Below are 17,558 nucleotides of genomic sequence, written 5' to 3'. Positions count from 1 at the left end.
GTTTTCTACTTATTTATAGGGACATTCACATGCATAAAATGAACAAGATGTTTTAGACACCATGGAGGTTGAGGCAAGGCAAAACCTTGCAGAAGGAAAATGCTTATTGCTAGTGAGCATTTAACAGTCCAAAATGTTACAGGGGACTTTTTAAATTAGAGACTGTACTGGCAGAGGTAGGAGATGCCTTCTGCATGTCCTCTACACAGCTCATGATGATACATCCTGTAGAGATGAAGCAATAAAAATTCTGTATTGTCTAAAAAGTAGCTGGCAAAACTAAGATACCACATGGCAAACAGCAAATAAACAAATAAAGTCTCACCTAAATGCAGCACAGGAGAAAGCTGAGCCAAATCTATACATGCTTCTAAGCTAGCACTACAACAGCAATTAATGAGAAGAGAAACTAGATTTTAATGGATACTGACATAATAGGTGTACCAGAAATTTGATGGGAGAAAGATAATTAGTGAGACCATAACATCTTGGTACTGATTACACTGAAAGACAAAGCAGATGTCATGTACTAAAGCTGAATCAGAGTAGTAAGGTAATGTCATTAATGAGCAACACAATCTCTATGGATGGATTCCATGCTCAGATAAAAAATACAGAATTATATTAGCAATCACCCATTGGGATGACTTACAGTAGCAGGGTTAAACTTGATATCAGAGAAGGTATAAGGGCAGAAAACAAAACAGTAGGAGCAGACCTCAAAACACCATGCATAGACTGAGAAAACGTCATGCTCAGTATGATACAGAGACTAAAATTGGGACAAACTTTGTGAGCATGGAGAAATTAGTTGGGAAACTTGTAAGTCTTGACTTATTCCTGAGTGGTGTGGGGATCTTGGTTCAAAACATTAGTAAAAGATACCTTGTATCCGTGATTAACAGAGAAAGATTCAGCATCCTTGCAGAAGCAATAAAAGTTTAAAAAAGAAGTTGTGAAGAAGGAAATGCAAGAAAAACAAGAGCTGATTAAAAGAAATGAAAAAGGTTCAGCTAAAAGGGCAAATGGAGCTTGAAAACTTTAAAGACACTAGATATACTACAGGCATCTAAACTATTCACAAATCTTTCTCAGTCACTGACTGACTGAGAAAAAATGGCAGGTAATACTCGGTGTTGATAAACACAAAGTGGTGAACATGAGAGTAATCCTACCTTTACATATATAGTGATGGGTTCTGAATTAGCTTTTACCCCTCAGGATAGAGTTCTTGGAGTGATGACAGACACGTCTATGAAAACACTAATTCACTGCTCTGCAGAGATTAAGAAAAGATAAAAAGAAATAATAGAATCATCGTAGGAAATAAAGAACAAAACAAAAAAGTCACCATGCCACCACATGTATTCATGATGTACCCACCCGCAGCACTCTGTGTGCACCTCTCATCCCTCCCTTGCCAGGCACAGCTCAAAAAAAGTTATGATAAAATTTAAAGAGATAGAGAGAAGAGTTTGACAGTTACGGCCAAAGATAGGGAATAATTTTTTGTATGAGAAGGACAACACAAACAGATTTCAGGCTGGAAAAGAGACAAATAAAACTCGTAACAGCCAAGTCAAAAAGCAAACCTTTTTTGTGTACTGGGTAGCCATTCCTGAGAAGAAAAAAAAGAGGATGATTTTCTAGAGGGACCACTTAGAGACCTGCAACCAGTGAAAAGAAATGTAACTTGGTCTCCCAGAACTATACACTTACCAAAACAGTCTCTACTGTCTTTTTGCATATTTTGTATTCTGCTTGCTTTATTTTTAATATATCTGCAATAGGGTATATACATACCCACACAGACAAATACCTGTGCACTTGTATTGGGAGAGTTATGATTAAGTATGCAGGAAAAAAATTTGTTACTAACATTTCATCTGTGTTTTCTCACACATCTATTATGAATCATTGAAGTTATTTTTAAAAGTTAATTAGATATACAAAGATGAAAACATGCTTAATAGCAAAATTCAAGCTAAATTCCTAATTCCTAAAAGGAAGAAACAGTCTTGCTTTTCATGCTGGTCATGCCAAAGACATGGAGAACACTGGTTCTCTGCTGTGGGCAATGCTATCCACAAGGTCTGAACATAATTAATTTCTCAGCCCAGTGCTGAGGATGGACAAACACTGAACTGTAGGTGTTCAAAGGGAAACTTTTAACCCAAATATATTTATTAAGGCATGCGGGATAGTCCTGATTTAGAGTATTTTTCATAGTCTTTTCCACTATATTACTCTACTCACTATATCAGTACTATACCAGGAAAAAGAGAATATAGGCACAAAGGTATTCCACAGTCTGCTCAGTACCATACACAGGATTAAATTCAGAATCAAGCTCAATGTCAGAACCTTAAAAAGTCATAGAAAACACATCATCATGCAGAAGAGAATAATTTTATGATTCACAGCTCCACCTCACCTTTCAAAATAAAGAAACTAATGAAGAACTAAAGCTAAACAAAATCAAAACAGCTGGCATTTCTTCTCTCACCTAAGTAGTTTCAGGTACTTATCATATGGTCTCTCACATTCTGTAAACTGCAGTCTCTTGTCTGGATGCTGGCCCTTTATCTATCTTGACCGTCTTATTTGTTTTACAATAACAGGTAGTTGTAGGTATCTCTGATGGCTTTTAAGACCATTACTTTGTTTTGGAGAAACATCTCTCATAGCTCCGTGGTCTACTTATCCCAATTTTTCTACATTGCAGCATAAGAGGAGCAGGCAGATGGTCTGCCATTATGAGACTGCATTAACCAACAGACGGGCTGACTGCTCAGAGCTGAGTGCTTACGCCAGCCACAACAGCATGCTCAATGTTTATTCTTTTCACCATTTTTTATTGATCACTCCAATATTTCTGGCTTGTAATTCCCAGTATTGGAGCAGCAGAGATGAGCAAATGACTAAAACCATCAGAATGTGACTGAAGAGTAAACATGAGATTTACATGGCCCTTTCAAGCTTACTTTAATGCTTTTCCCAAACAAGATGCACAACATTTCTCAATGTGTATCCATTCCTCTCTTCTGTCTTGCACTGAATGTGAAGAGGAGAGATTAAAATGAGATCCATGCGTCAGTTCCAACATAGTTGGTAAGTCTGGAAAAGCAGAGCAATGACAGTGTCAAGAAACATAGGGACAGCAAATATAGACCAGGAGGAACAAAGCAGACAGGACCAAAAATGCAGAGAAATTCCTTTCTATATAGGTAAACAGAACATCTTAAAAATCAGTAGTGCAAGAAAACCAAACACCCATCAGGTCTACTAAGCACTCACCATAAAAACCAGCCAGTGTTCTTGCAGCATCACACTACTAACTCTGGAATTGAGTATTAAAGAAATACCTAGATTTTCCATGATGTGGCAGGGCATCGTGTTGGGTGCCACTGGCTGTGGATGGTCAGAACCTTTCTGGGAACTAGACCTCAATAAGGAATAAGGCAGTGCAAGAGGACCATTGGGGTCACTCTTTCCACAGCAATCTCTGCTCCCTTTCACTTCGTTTCCCAGGAAGGGTCACAACAAGGGCCTGCCCCAATTTTTCAGTTACTAAGAAGTTCTGGGTCTCTCACACACTGTTTAGGTCTAACACAGTACTTTAAAGACAGGACTTTTTCTTTAGCGTTTCATCATCAAAAAACAAACCGAGCAGAGGGACCCATTCCCATCTAACACATAGGTGCTCTCTCCCCGTCTCCAATGCAAGTGTTATGTTCATAAAGCAAGAAAATACGGACCTGAGGCTGTCAGAGGCAAGCAAGCATAACATTTTGTTGCTGGTAACATGAACACGGGTAATAACTCCCCCACCTCCGTGGCTGCTGCAGCATGCATGGAGACCAAGAAGAACAGCAAAATATTTTTGCACAAAGAAGGAACAACACCTGCACCATGGCTTCGTCCATGCAAATTCATACCACCCAAACCCAAGCTTTGCCCTCATACACTGTTCTTTTCCTCCCACGTTGGATGACATCTATCTAGTTGACTTGTCACAGCCTCTTGTGGTTTCCCTATGTTGTTCAGCAGTTCAGGGATCTTGGGGACAATGACTGTGTACCATGGGCTAACAGAAGCACTTTCTTCCTCAAGTAACAGCATCAGTGCCTGGGGCTAGCAGCAATGCCAATGAGGAGGCAAGAAGGATGCACACTCTCCAGGACAGTGTTGCTTGGACACTGATGTCTCTTCAGCTGGTCAGCAGCTTGTCCTTTAAGTGCAGTGCTCTGCTCTGCTCTGGATTTCATCTCAGTCAAGTGCAGTAACCTCAATTGTTATTTAGGAGCACACATTGCTCAGCTGCACTGTTTCTAGGATATAGATTCTGTGTGTGTGTGTCATGTAATGAACTGTGATGTAGAAAAAATCCCAAACCCTCTAATTGCTTGTATCAGAATTTCTCAGACAGATCAAGGTTGAACTGACAGAGGAGTGACTTGAGATGTCTCATCGTAGCTCAGACAGACTCCAACTATCAGAGCAGATGGGTAACACTGAGTTAGGAGGAATGTGGCAAGTATAAACCATTTCAAGATGTCTTTGGCTGCCTGCACCATTGTCCAGTCTGATTGCTTGCTCAGGGACAGCATGGCACAGTGTGACAGTTCAAATGAGGCTGCTTTGGTCAGATCCTTGAACTCATCAGCCAGGAGGGCAGTTCTGCTATTAGAAGGGCTGGTAAGCAGTGACCACAGATCATCTTCAGCAGGGAGCAGAGGCTGAGGCAGTAGGTGTTTCTAAGGAGGATGAAATACCACTGAGGCATTCTGAATATGAGTTTACCCCAATTAGGAGGCTAATTTGCCGTCTGAAAGGGCCCTCAGAAATCAATACAGACTCTGGACTATTGCTTCTTGGGTGTTGCTCAGGGAATGCTGGGGCTTTCAGCAGGCAGTATCACATAGCTTGGCAGGTAATACATTCATTTATGGTTTTTTTTTTAATGCTGGCATAATTTCCAAGGCACTAGCCAAAATGCATGACTAACATTTTCATGCACACAACTCCTGCCTATGCTGCATGTTACATAGTTAACATGACTCAGCAATCTCCTTCAGGAATAGCAATATGATTTTCCCAGAAGAGGTCCTTTATGAGCAAACAGCTCATGTTTATGGATTAAAAATGCTTTGAACTCTAACAGCAATTTCTCTGTTGGCCACCTTTTCAGTATTGCCTTGAGAACATGCACTGATATTGGATCTTTGACAGTCATTTTCATGACCTGAACAGCCTGGAGAAGCAGCCAGGAGGGCATTTCAATACCTTTATTTCATCTGGAAACAGGACCTCACAATCCAGCTCCAGAAATTGTTGGCATAGTGAGCTGGCACCAAAAATTCAACTTTTCCAATTTGCCAACAAGTATGCATAAAACTCCATGGCTGCATGTGAATGTAGGTGGTAGGAGGTATAGATGTGTATTTAGCCTCTCTAGAACTAGTTTGTCAGGGGAATTAATCTCAAAAGCTCAACAGTAATTGAAATTATGGAACTTTTTGGTTCCAGAAACAGCAGCAAATGCTTCTTTATCATCCTGTATGTAATCCCATTCAGATGGTATCCAAGTTCTTGGTATTTCCATCCAAATTTCTACTGAGTCTGGGAATGGCTTTAATAACGCAACACAAGATGGCTAAGAATCATCTTTACATGTTGTGGGGAAGGAGCACAGAAAAGCGTGTCAGTAATTTCTTGACATTCTTGAGGTCAGTTTAACCAGAGCGCTCTCACAGAGAAGTTGGAGTCAGCAACTGTTACTTTTTTGTGAAAGGAAATTGCAGTGGATTTGAACATAGAATACTTGATGTTTTGATATTTATTTTCACTCAGGGTACTGTGAATGGTCCTTAGTGTTTCTTACTCCAAAGGAAAAAGGCCAGATACATACCAACAGAATAACCTATGACAACAACACCAGTTACCCCTTCTTAACTTAGATACCAAACAGTCAAAATCAGCTCAAAACTCCTGGAAGTCATTAACCACACTGTTTTTTGGATTCCTTAATCAGGAATTCACTGAAATGTGGTATGATGCCTCCAGTTCTTCTAAGCAGAATTTCTATGACTTTTTTCAGAATACCTATTTCAAAGGAAACTTAGCATTGGAGATTCCTGACTCAGAGCGCTCCTTGGTGAGACGTAATGGTGTGTTTATTTACAGTGCCTTCCCTGGTAATCGGGGCTAACTTGAAATACATTCAAGTTTTATGAAGAAGTTTTGAGCCCTGAGACTCACTGCAGCTTCTTTACCTCAGTCAGAAAAATGTTCAGTTTGTTTCATTCATTCAAAACTGTCTGCAACATCCTTTTGTTAACATGTTGTCTCTGGCAGATGCACTTAACATGACCAGCTTTGCAGAAATGCACTCCGTATCTATGAATCTTCTTTCAAAATGTTGATGCTGCCCTCCACTGACAGAAATGCAAGGGACTGATCTTGTCAGATGGTTCGTGATGTGCTTGAATTCCTAAAATTTCAGCAATCATGTGGGTAACAGTTCTCTTCAGTCACAACAAAGAGTATGTTCACTTCATTTGGGGTTGCTGGAAAATGAATTTCCTTGGCATGTAACAATGCTGATGCAGTTGTGAAGTCCATGAGGAGATGGCACTGATGCTTTTCACCATAAACTCCACAGTGAAGACAATCCCTTACCACACTGTTGAGGAAGTAACAATAGCTTAGAGAGACAAAGAAGATCAGTAATGTCCTGGCTAGTTTACTGATCTTCTTGCAAAATCAGAATCTCTGGACAATGACAGAAGCACGGTTGAAAAATGTGCTTTCAGCAGATCTATGTTTTCATTTTAGGCAAAGCTGGTGATCAAATAGAGTGCAATCTGTCTTGACCTCAGATGATACGAAGATGATATGATTCCTTCTGAGGTAGGAGTCCTATGACGTAAGTTGACTTATATGAAATTTTTCAGTGAGTCCCAGCTTTGCCATCTCAAGTTCCAGATGAGCATCTCAGTCCAGGTCCTGTATCTCCAGTACCTTCGCTTCACAAGGATGTTGTCCTGAAGATGGTGACCCCTTTACCTCCAGGAACAGTCTGTGGTGTTCAGCTTCAGAACAATCCCACCTGTGACATACAGCATAATATCTGTGGGGCAGGAGCAAAGATCTGGCCCACAGTACACAAAAGTAACTCTATCATTGTCAGCAACACTGTTGAGGACATGATAGACTGGTTGGTGTAGAAGCACCAGAGTGAAAAATGGCAGGATAAGGTAAATTAGAATACCAGGTGTTGATGGAAATGAGATTAGTGGGTCATTAAGATTCTAGTGCCCATATACTTGCAGCTTCTCAGACACTAGGTTGGGAGACACAGCACAAGAATTAAATCATGATGTGTAACAGAGAGATGACAGAACAGCAAGATAGATCACTGTCAGCTCCTAGCCGGGACAAAAAGGAACATGCAAGCCTAGCACATTTTTGCTAACCTACAAAAAGCCCAGAAGACGTGAGGAGGACTCTACAGCTGGCATCATCTGTATTATTTCAGGGAATCCTGGAAAGATTGACTGACTACATGTATCTTGGTTCTTGCATGCTGGATGGACTTCTTGCACAAACTCATGCTTGTGAGAATGTGTGTATGGGAGTGTAAGTGAAATCAGTTTTGTTTTAAGGTCTCACATTGCTGCCACAATGTCACAGCATTATTTCCTACAAGGTGAGGAGGGATGACACACCGTCTGACAAATTCTGCACACAGTGAGGAGGAGGCAGGTCAGAACCTGAAATCTTTCTGCATTAACATGGAAGGTCTTTGGCATAACAGGCGCATCCCAGCTGAGCTCTGTACACAAACCCACAGCACCTTCTCTGCACATGTAACAGTCAGTTTGATGAACAGGCAAGAAAAAAGCATAAACAGGGTAAGAACCAAAAAATAAGAGAAAGCTGGTGATTTATAAGAATACAGACCTTCATATACAGGCCATCCACATAGAAGTCTCCAAATGAATCAAGTGCTGACTCTTCTGAAGGAAAGATTTTTCACCAAAGCTGAGTTAGGCCAGACAAATCCCTGAAGCAGAGGACACAGGCTGGTGGAAAACAAGACAGACAGAAAAGGTGACAGCAGACAAGATAGGGAAAGAGAAAAATTCTCTGGAGAGCTTCTTCCCTGTCACCTGGAATGACTGAGGTCTCCTCGAGAGAAGGAGCTCTCTACTTTGCGGGAAGAAAGCTGTAGGAGATTGTAAGTGGAAGTAAGTGATGCCAAGTGACTGCCTCATGAATCTCATGTTGAGAGAAGAGCAGTAGGAGATCACTTCACCATCAGCACAAAGACACTGTCTCCTGAATTAATTACCTGAATCAACTGTTCTGCTTCTGGCGGCCACAGGAAGATGCAAAATCTAGATATAGCTTGCATTTTCTGCATGTTATTATTTCAGATAAAATTCAAAATCAAAGCAGGCAGGACAGGACATACTCAGAACTGTATAAACACTCCACGTGTGACCTTCCCCCACATTAAATGCATTTAGAAAACGCACAGAGCAGATATTTAGAGTACACCATGAAATAAGACATGAGAGTTAGACATAGAGTTCCTTTTCAGATAGGAACAGGGCCCCCAAAAAAGAAAGAATTGCCTATGCCTTCCATGGGAAACTCACTCACCCAATCTTTGTGTCTCATTGGAAAAAGTTTTCACAGGACAGCAAAACTCTTGTCTCATTGAGCTGTTCATCAGAGCTGTAGTTCAACTCTGTTTCTACTCCAGTTATCCCTACCCCAGCTAACTTCCTCATGTGCCTTATGTGTTCCAGCCCCCTGACACTTCCTCACTGTCCCCCATGCCCTTACAGCTCTTCAAATTACGACAAGCCTTCTCCAGCACATCAGGTTTGAAGATTTCCTTGCAAGCTTATCCTCTTGGCAAAACCACTCCTGTCCCGTTTGCCCAGGTGGGTCGCAGTCCTTGTTCCTCGAAGAGGGCCCTGTGGTCAGAGACGCCAAAGCACTTCGTGTGACACCAGCCACACAGTCGGGTGTTCCTTCCTCCTGTTCCCTTCTCCTTCACCAGCAGGAGAAAGAACACCAGCTGGGCCCCCATGCCCTCCACCCTCACCTCCCAGAGCCCTCCTGTCACTCTGAATGTGCACAAGGCTGCCGCTAGCAGTAGCCCCTCACTTGCTTTCTGGACATGTTAACCTGGAGCCTCCCATAGAGACATACGGGCATCTCTTCAGCTTCCTGTTATTTCTCAAGCACACTACACTTGTGCCCACAGCCTCCAGCTTCAAGCACTGTTTCTTTGGTGGGCAATAGATAACACTTGTATACAGCTGATGTACCTCAGCTGAACCCCCAAGCCATCAACCAAACCCCCTGATCCTTTTCTGCAGGGTTGCACTCCAGCCTCTTGTCCGCCAGTCTATCTACATATATCCAGGATTACGCTGTCCCAGGAGCAGAATCCAGCATTTGCCCTTGTTAAATTTCACACGGTTGGTGATTTCCCAGCACTCAAAGCTACAAAGATCTCTCTAAGGCCTCTCTACTCTTGAGGGACTCAACGTCTCCTCCTAATTTAGTACCATCAGCAAACCTTCTTCGCATGTGCTCAACTCCTGTGTCCAGGTCATTGATTCAAGAAAACATTCAAGAAAACTGGCCCTAAAATTGAGCCCTGAGGAACACCACTGGTCACTGGCCACCAGCCTGATGTTACTCCACTATTCCATTGACTACAACTCTTTGAGCCCAACCCTCCAGCCAGTTGTTCACCCAAGGAAGTAGAGGACAGAGCCACACCACGGTCTTGAGCTGCAGTCACTACTACTACCCTGCCATTGTGTGTAGATATATCAGCAGTGAGTATCCTCAAGAGCTGAAACAGGGCAATAAAAATCTGGGCAGATATGTTGTATATTACTCTTTCAAGTTTGGGCTGAAACACTTATGCATTAGAATGTGTTAGTTAGGGGTCTCTGTTGCCTCAGTTTGTAGGTCAGGTTTACATAACCTACTTCTTCCCAACTCAAACCATTTAATCATTCTCTTGTCATAGAAACTTCTATGAAAATGAGGCAAACCCCCTTCTTAATCCTGCTGTATCGCAGAACAGCACTGTTGCTTTCTCTCACTTTTATTTCTTTTTGGAAGAGTGTGCTGGTTGCCCTGATACCAAATTGACTAACAGGAGTGAGAGAAACAGCTATTTGCTGCTGATAGATGCAATATTACACATACAGTCACTGTGAGAAATTAAAATGTTTATTTATTACTATTTCTGTAGTATTGTTTAAAAAGTCAAAAGGTCAGATATGGTGGCAACAACGAATAGCACGTATTAATTAGATGCAATTGTAAAGAAAAGTTCCCAGACAACATGTGAGCTGGGATCAACCTGGTCATTAACAGGACACTCAAATATTTGATAAAAGTGAGACCGCATATCTGGTTTGATAAGCTCAACTACAGGCATTATCACACGTATGTTCTTACAGTGAGGAGAGAATGTATTAATATAAGTGAAGCCTGTAGCAGTCTCTATGGTTACAGCTAGCATTTTCTAATATAAGCCATTGTCTTCAGATGCTTAAATTTCCATGTTTCAACTGCTTAGGCTGAAATTTTCCATCACTGCTCATTGTTTCCAGGTGAATTCTCTAACAATGAGGTTAGCAAATGTACTGAAGAATTCTAGCAGATTCTCATGCTGAAGCAGCAATTGGAAATTTGGCAGGGACTCAATATTATCATCTGTTACCATCCTCTGAAATTTACCCCATGGTTTGGTGATTTTAAAAGACTCAGCAGATCCTGCTAGAGGTTTTGTGTTGAAATTTCCAAATGTGACATCTTCAGTGGACAAATCAGTCTCAGCCGGCCACTACCAAATACTGCCAGACCCACTTAGCTGTGCACAACCCCAAAGTCCTGCAGAATGTGGGGCTCAAACGGGGCACGTCAACTCTGCCCTGCCCCTGAGGGATTGTACCTAAGGTTTGAGAAATCAGAAGGCAGTCTAAATTTCGTATCTGCAGCTCTTCAACTGAGTATGTTACAAATAACTGGCTCCACCCCACCGGTATTCTGGCAGATTTCGTATTCATCCCAACAGCAGAGACCTGTGCAGTGGATCCAAACACCCCAAAAGTCAGAACAGTCATTCTGTAGGACACCAGTTTCTGTGAAAGGGTTACTAATAACAGGCCCCAACACTATGCTGTGATAAGCATTTTAAAACCTGGACTGAAAACATTTTCTCTGAACAGTCTTGTGAAAAAGAGGTACCCAAGCCTGTTTATCTCCCACCAGCCCATATACTGTAAGGTATTATGTGCTACCACCACCGTGTATGTGAGATTCTGCTCATCTAAATGGTGACACATGGAGGGAAAATAGATTCTGTGTCCTATGCTTTGGGTCAGAGGAGCCAAGATGTTCTAGATCTACCCAAAGAGGTTCTTTAGCCAAGCCGGGATCTTAGGCAACAGCTGCTTCTTTCTGCAGTATCTTTACCACTCTGCTGCTGTTCACATCTTCATTCACTACTTTTTCTATTTTTCAGGGCTTGGGTGGTTTGCTAAATTTAAACTCTCTGAATACACAATTACTCCAGGCTATTCCTGATTTCCTAATTAACAAACTTTAACCTCTTCAAAGTATTTACAGAATAAGTGACTGGTTGCTGCTCTTGTGCATTGCAGGTGTCCTGTGGTTATCAGTAGTATCCGAGGTGTTATACATCATGCTGTTAGTCGTCGGATTCAGCCTTATGTGCCTCGAGCTCTTTCATTCAAGCAGCGTGATAGATGGGCTCAAGCTAAATGCCTTTGCTGCTGTCTTCACTGTGCTTTCAGGTATGAACCTTCCCTTTCCCCTTTGCCCGAGGAGGCACAACAAAATCAAGTTCTAAAACTTTGAAAGAATAAAACCCAGTGGCTACAAGGCTCTTTTATCCCCATTTAGTTATCGCATTTTCCGCTACAATTTTTTGTTCCTTAGGAACAAGGACCACATGATAAATTTGCCTCTTGCCAGGGAGAAGTGAAAATACATATTCCTTATTTCACAACAGCAATGCAGTAATTAGCCTTCCCCCAGCCTGCACAGCCATTACCATAGCCATAGCCTGACCGTCCATTTTCAGCATCATCACACTGATTATTCAATGGAAGATGAAAAACATAGTGTTGAAAATGATTTTTTCCATGTTAATCCTAAAAGTAGGTGAAGGTTTGATGCTTCAAACCAGAGAAAGAAGCCCATCTTGTTTATTAGCAAAATTGAGAATGGAAAGGGTTCTAGTAATCGCACTTAGGAGCAACCCCGAGAGTAATTTGGGGACACATACATCTCTCAGAACAACTGTTTCAGGCTATTTTCATGCTCAGTCTGTACTTGGAGCCCTTCAGCATATGAAGTTGAGGAATTCACTTCTCTAAAGTTATGAAATCTAACCACGTAATTAAGTGCCCCTTCACTTCTGTGCTGGCTAAAAACTCCACTTCCCAGGATATATACAAGCAGCCAGCCACATCTGGCTTTTGTGAGCACTCCTGCATGGACCTCTCTGGCAGAAAGAACTTCTGCAATGAAAGTGCATTTTATTTGGCTGTATTTCAGGATGAAAGAGATTATAACAGGCAGTGTACATTCTGTGAAGGAGTTTGTATCTTCAGGGAAAGCTTCAAATTGTGAAATACTGTTAGTGGTATAAAACTTAGATCTGAAGTAGAGCTGAGAGGAGAAAAAAAATCTGGTAAAACCTGTCAAAGTATATTTTTCAGCTTTGGATGTAATTTAGATTTTAAAAAAAAAAAAAAGTCAGTTCAATTTTCAAAATCAAACTATGCGTAATTCTTCGGCATTCAAACAATTATTTCTATGCTGTTACTCTTTCTCTTCACCATTAACTGCAGTTTTAAAGTTTTGTAAGAATTATGAAGTTTTCTTTCCTACACATATTTCTATTTTTATTTTGTCCTTCCCTCTTTATAAGTACATTGCCATGATGTTCCAAATATAAACTTTAAAATTTTACAGGGAAAAAGGATAGCAAAATAGGAAGAAGGAAAAAAACCCACCAAAACCCAAGACACTGCTAGCTGTTCTTTTCAGCGACAGAAATATCAGAGGAAAGAAGAAAAGCATATTTATTTTATTTATTTAAGCTTAGCATATTTATAATGACACAGCTTAATAGAAATTAGGTAATGAAGAGTACTTTGCCTTGGAGCAACACACCTCTCATTAAATTCACGCTAGAGTTCCCTACTAAAAGTGCAATGGGATCTTCATATTCTCATGGCTCATCACCTAAAGGTTACAAAAAATTATCCTAACAGTGTGGCCACTTATTGCTGTTTCTTAACCTCTTACGAGTCATTAAAAAAACCTCACAACATGTGATTTTTGTACCCCTCTTAACCTCATACAAATTTAAAAACTTACATACATTTCTCATGTAATATTTATAATAAAGCATTTTAATTAATGTGATATCTCATAAATAATATTTTTAGAAAAGATGTCTGAAAAATGCTTTAAAATATATTGTCTTTTCCAACTTTAGTTCCTTAAGCTCTCCCATTACTGACACCTAGAAACAGCTCTAGTCCTGCAAAGCTAATGATCTCAAGCCAACTATAAATGGTCAGTGTTTCTGCACTCCCATCCACCATTTTATCAGGGTTTTCCATCTTCAAGCATCTGCTGCCCTGGACCCCAGGTGGGTGGGCATACAGGCATTTTGTCCTCTGTCCAGCCTTAAGCAGCCAGTTGGAGGAAAAGATGATCTTGTAAACACAGCATTTGTTGATTTATTTTACAGGCAGTTCATTTAATCCAAAATGTGACCGTTAAATGTACAACCAAAAGTACCATAGGATATCCCCATGGAGAACTTCACAAGGCATATCTAAACCAGACCAGACCGATGGGTGGATTCAGTAACAAACCAAACCAAAAGCACGTGAAGCCGCACATGCGGGAAAGACTCGTATTGTTTTGCTATACATGGCATAACGCCACTGACAGCACAGCCACGTACATGCCCACGCCTGACCCTCCCCACCATTGGGCAGATAAAGCAATAAATGCCACATTTTCACTGAGGTCCCTGTGTTGCAGCAGGACTTGCTGATGACCTCCTACTCACCTGTATCAGTGGACTGTCACCCTGGCCTCCCACATAGCGAAAGGTCTGAACATTGCTGAAACCCCATTCGGGTTTTGCACGACAGAACAGAGCAGACCAGCCTTGCTGAAGCTGGTCCTGGCCGTGTCAAACCTTCCGATGGCTTTGAGTGACTATGACATGTCTCAGGGCAGTCTGTAATATTTTCTTAAGGTTGAAAAATTACTGACAGTAGCTATAGGAACAGCAAACCCCAAACTTTAAGATCAATGCCCTAACTGTCAGCTGGAGAAAAATCCACTGATTTAAAAAGTACAGCAAGCTCCCAGTGAATTCTGGAAATTAAATAGAGCCAGAAACAAGCAAGGTGTGTACCAGTTTGCTGTGCTCCCATTAGGCCGCCCACACTGCCGAAATATTACTTCTTCCGATGTCAATTGCTCTTTCCACCTCCTAACTTTGCAGTGTGTCACACCGACATGAAGCAGCTGAGCAAATCACCACAGCTTCTTGTATTAAAATGTCTTCTTTCAGCCTCTGCAGTTGTTTGTATCAAATATGACATTTCTCTTGCTGAAGGTCCTGCTTAACATACCCACAACACAAACATGACATTCCCCAACTTCCCTCCTCCAGAATTGCCCTGAATCATCCACATGTCTGGTGAGACTAAAGAAGTGCTTTAGAATCTGAAAGTAAGCAGGAAAGAAGAGTCACAATTTCGGTCTGGGGAGGGAAAATCAGGATCTTCCACATGGAGGAAGGGCAGCTGTGGAAAAAAGTAGATGGTCAGAGAGAACAATAAATGGCGACTTTGGTTAAGGTGCAAAGTGTAACGTATGGGACCGCATTGTACCCCACCGTGGCAGAACACCAGTATATTTCTAACTTGAACTGTCCTTGAACTGTCATTGCAGCACAAGGGGCCTTTTGACATCTGTAGGTCCAAGGTCTATTTGGGATATGATGATCCTGCGCCACTCTTTAGCTAACTGCCTGAACCCATGCTTTTCGTGAGCTCAGCTGGGAGCTTCATTCTGCACTGCCTAGGTACCAAAGCAGACACATCCCACATTATTGTAGCTAGAAAATTCTCCAAGCATCAGAACCGCTCCTGGCCACCACTTCCTGAAAAGTGGGGTTTGATTTTCCTCAGAGGGATGTCTAAATGTGAAGTTCAGGCAGTTTTTTTCTGCTTAAGCTGAAGATCCACGCTGGCCAGCTAAGTGGCAGAGCAAACTCAGGCTACCCTGTGATTTAACTGCAACCCTGTTCTTTAACATCACTGTGAGTAGAGTGTCTAATACATTGTCTGATCTTCACCCAGTTGTAGTAGTCTCAGCAAAATATAATGGTGTCACAAAAGCAACATTGTACCCTCAAAAGTTTTCCTATGGTGTCCTCTCACCACGAATCATGAGGAGTACTGAGTTCACTTAACTTCCTTGTGTAACTTCCAAGTGTTTTATAAGTGTTCAAATTTATAAATCTTAGCAACTGTTCAGATAAAGTATCGTTGTTTGTCATTAACACATTCAATCTTGCATTGCCTACAGAAGCCTCTCTCCTTATTCTCTTACCTGAGGCCTGTCTGCTATAGGCTAAGTGAGATAACTTGTGGGTGGCATACCCCTGTTTTGCAGCAGCAAGGTTGGTGGTGATGCTAATTGTGCAACATTTTCTTCAACGATTTTCTTTCTTTAACTCTTCTCTTAATTGAGAATTCAGTATGATGTAAAATAATGAGCTCTCAGTCACACCTTTCCTCTGCCCATGCAGCTCCCTCCTCCACAGTAGAATAGGAGGCATAAAAGTACAACAAAGACTTTTCTGGAGCTTTCAAAGCACTTCCAGCAGTAGCTATCTCAAGAATTATAAAAAACATTAGCACAAAAATTCCTATTATAATCCCTGCTTCTCAGGTCTCTTGGGGATGGTGGCACACATGATGTATACTCAAGTTTTCCAAGTGACAGTCAGCCTTGGGCCAGAGGACTGGCGACCACATTCATGGGACTATGGATGGTCCTTCTGGTAAGTGTCACCACCAGTTAATATCTTCATTTTTGAGTTGTTCTGTCAGTCTGTTGGGAGATTGTACATATCATCTCAAATTTCCAGGAACATGCATGTGAATTTCCAGCTGCCAAAATGCTGGGAGCAAAAAAACCACCATGGCCATACAATTGTTGAGGTGTAGAGGACAGTTATCGGTGACTGTGCAGCAGCAGCTGTGCATATCAGCAGGTACATAGCACTTGTAAGTAAACAGCAGCCACAATTACCAACACAGATTGAGCACTCTCATTAAAGTTCAATTTAGGTACATAATTGCCATGGCATTTCAGAGAATTTTAGCTTTTGGGGGAGGGAGTTGGTTTTTAATTAATGTATCAGCTGAACCTTACAGTGCAACTTTTAACAAAACCACAGAGGAAGGCAAAGTGGTCCTGGCACCATGATACTTCCTTGTGGATCGTGGGGAAAAGACTTGGGAAAACTGACACAAGACTTGGAGACTGATTTCCCCCCTCCCCCCCCCCCCCATTTATCTTCTAAAAGTCACATAAAAATAATTTGGCCAAGATACATCAACTGTGTTATAATGCTTGCAAGTTTATAAGAAGCTTAACAAGAATAGGAGACTGTGGAGAATAGAAATACCTGCAAACAACATTCACATCCCTCCAGAGGCATCAGCCTCTTTGGATAGCTAGGGAAAATACTTTCTTTTTTTAATTTCTAAATATAGCATACTATTTTCATTCCACCTCAAAGCAGAGACAACAACCTTTGCTAACACCAATAAATAAATACAAATACTTCTTCTGCACAGCACTGCAGGGAATTACTAGTCTTTCCTTCTCCCGCCACCATACTGTGTTTCATGGGAGGAGTTACAAACATTTTAGTAACATATTACAAAATATAAATCACATTATATTTAAAATACAGCTTATTTTAAGTATCAGTAATGAATATTTATTGCCTATGTTGATGAACTTATAAATATACTGCATATATTTATAATATTTATATAAATATTTATAACAATTCTGTCATGATTGCATAATTATTAATATATTTACATAATAAGGCATATTGTCTATTAATTTGTCTTCAGTAATCTATTTTATAATTTACTGCAATACTCAAAATTCAGAATGTTGTCAAATGTCTAGCATGATAAAGCGCTCATTAGATTATTCTCCTTCATCTTGTGAAAGACGAGAAACCCCGTGTCTCAGAACGGGCACCAGAGGCTCGTGGGTCCAGTAAGGCATTATGAGCCCTCCCTGTGCCCACTCATCCCTCCCACGCCCCGAGCGAGCTGTTCCGAGCCCAGCATCCCGTCCTGCGATGGCAGCTCACCGCGCTGCCTGCTCTCCCGACCGCAGCTTTGTCCCAGAGCAAGCGG

General features: G+C 41.3%; 1 protein-coding gene across 3 annotated transcripts in view; it reads left to right on the top strand.

The window, feature by feature from the left end:
• Positions 1–17,558, top strand: part of GSG1L (GSG1 like) — a 58,380-nt gene that overhangs the window by 21,717 nt on the left and 19,105 nt on the right. For all 3 annotated transcript variants that reach the window (XM_049791514.1, XM_049791516.1, XM_049791513.1), the window contains 2 exons: positions 11,709–11,861; positions 16,063–16,174. In XM_049791514.1, the coding sequence (XP_049647471.1) occupies positions 11,709–11,861; positions 16,063–16,174 (265 nt within the window). The remainder of the gene's footprint in view (positions 1–11,708; positions 11,862–16,062; positions 16,175–17,558) is intronic.

Source organism: Accipiter gentilis, chromosome 33 (assembly GCF_929443795.1).
Source record: "Accipiter gentilis chromosome 33, bAccGen1.1, whole genome shotgun sequence".
NCBI classification, from domain to species: Eukaryota; Metazoa; Chordata; class Aves; order Accipitriformes; family Accipitridae; genus Astur; species Astur gentilis.
The sequence above is the reverse complement of the archived record's forward strand: the minus strand, read 5'-3'. Positions and strand labels throughout refer to the sequence as shown.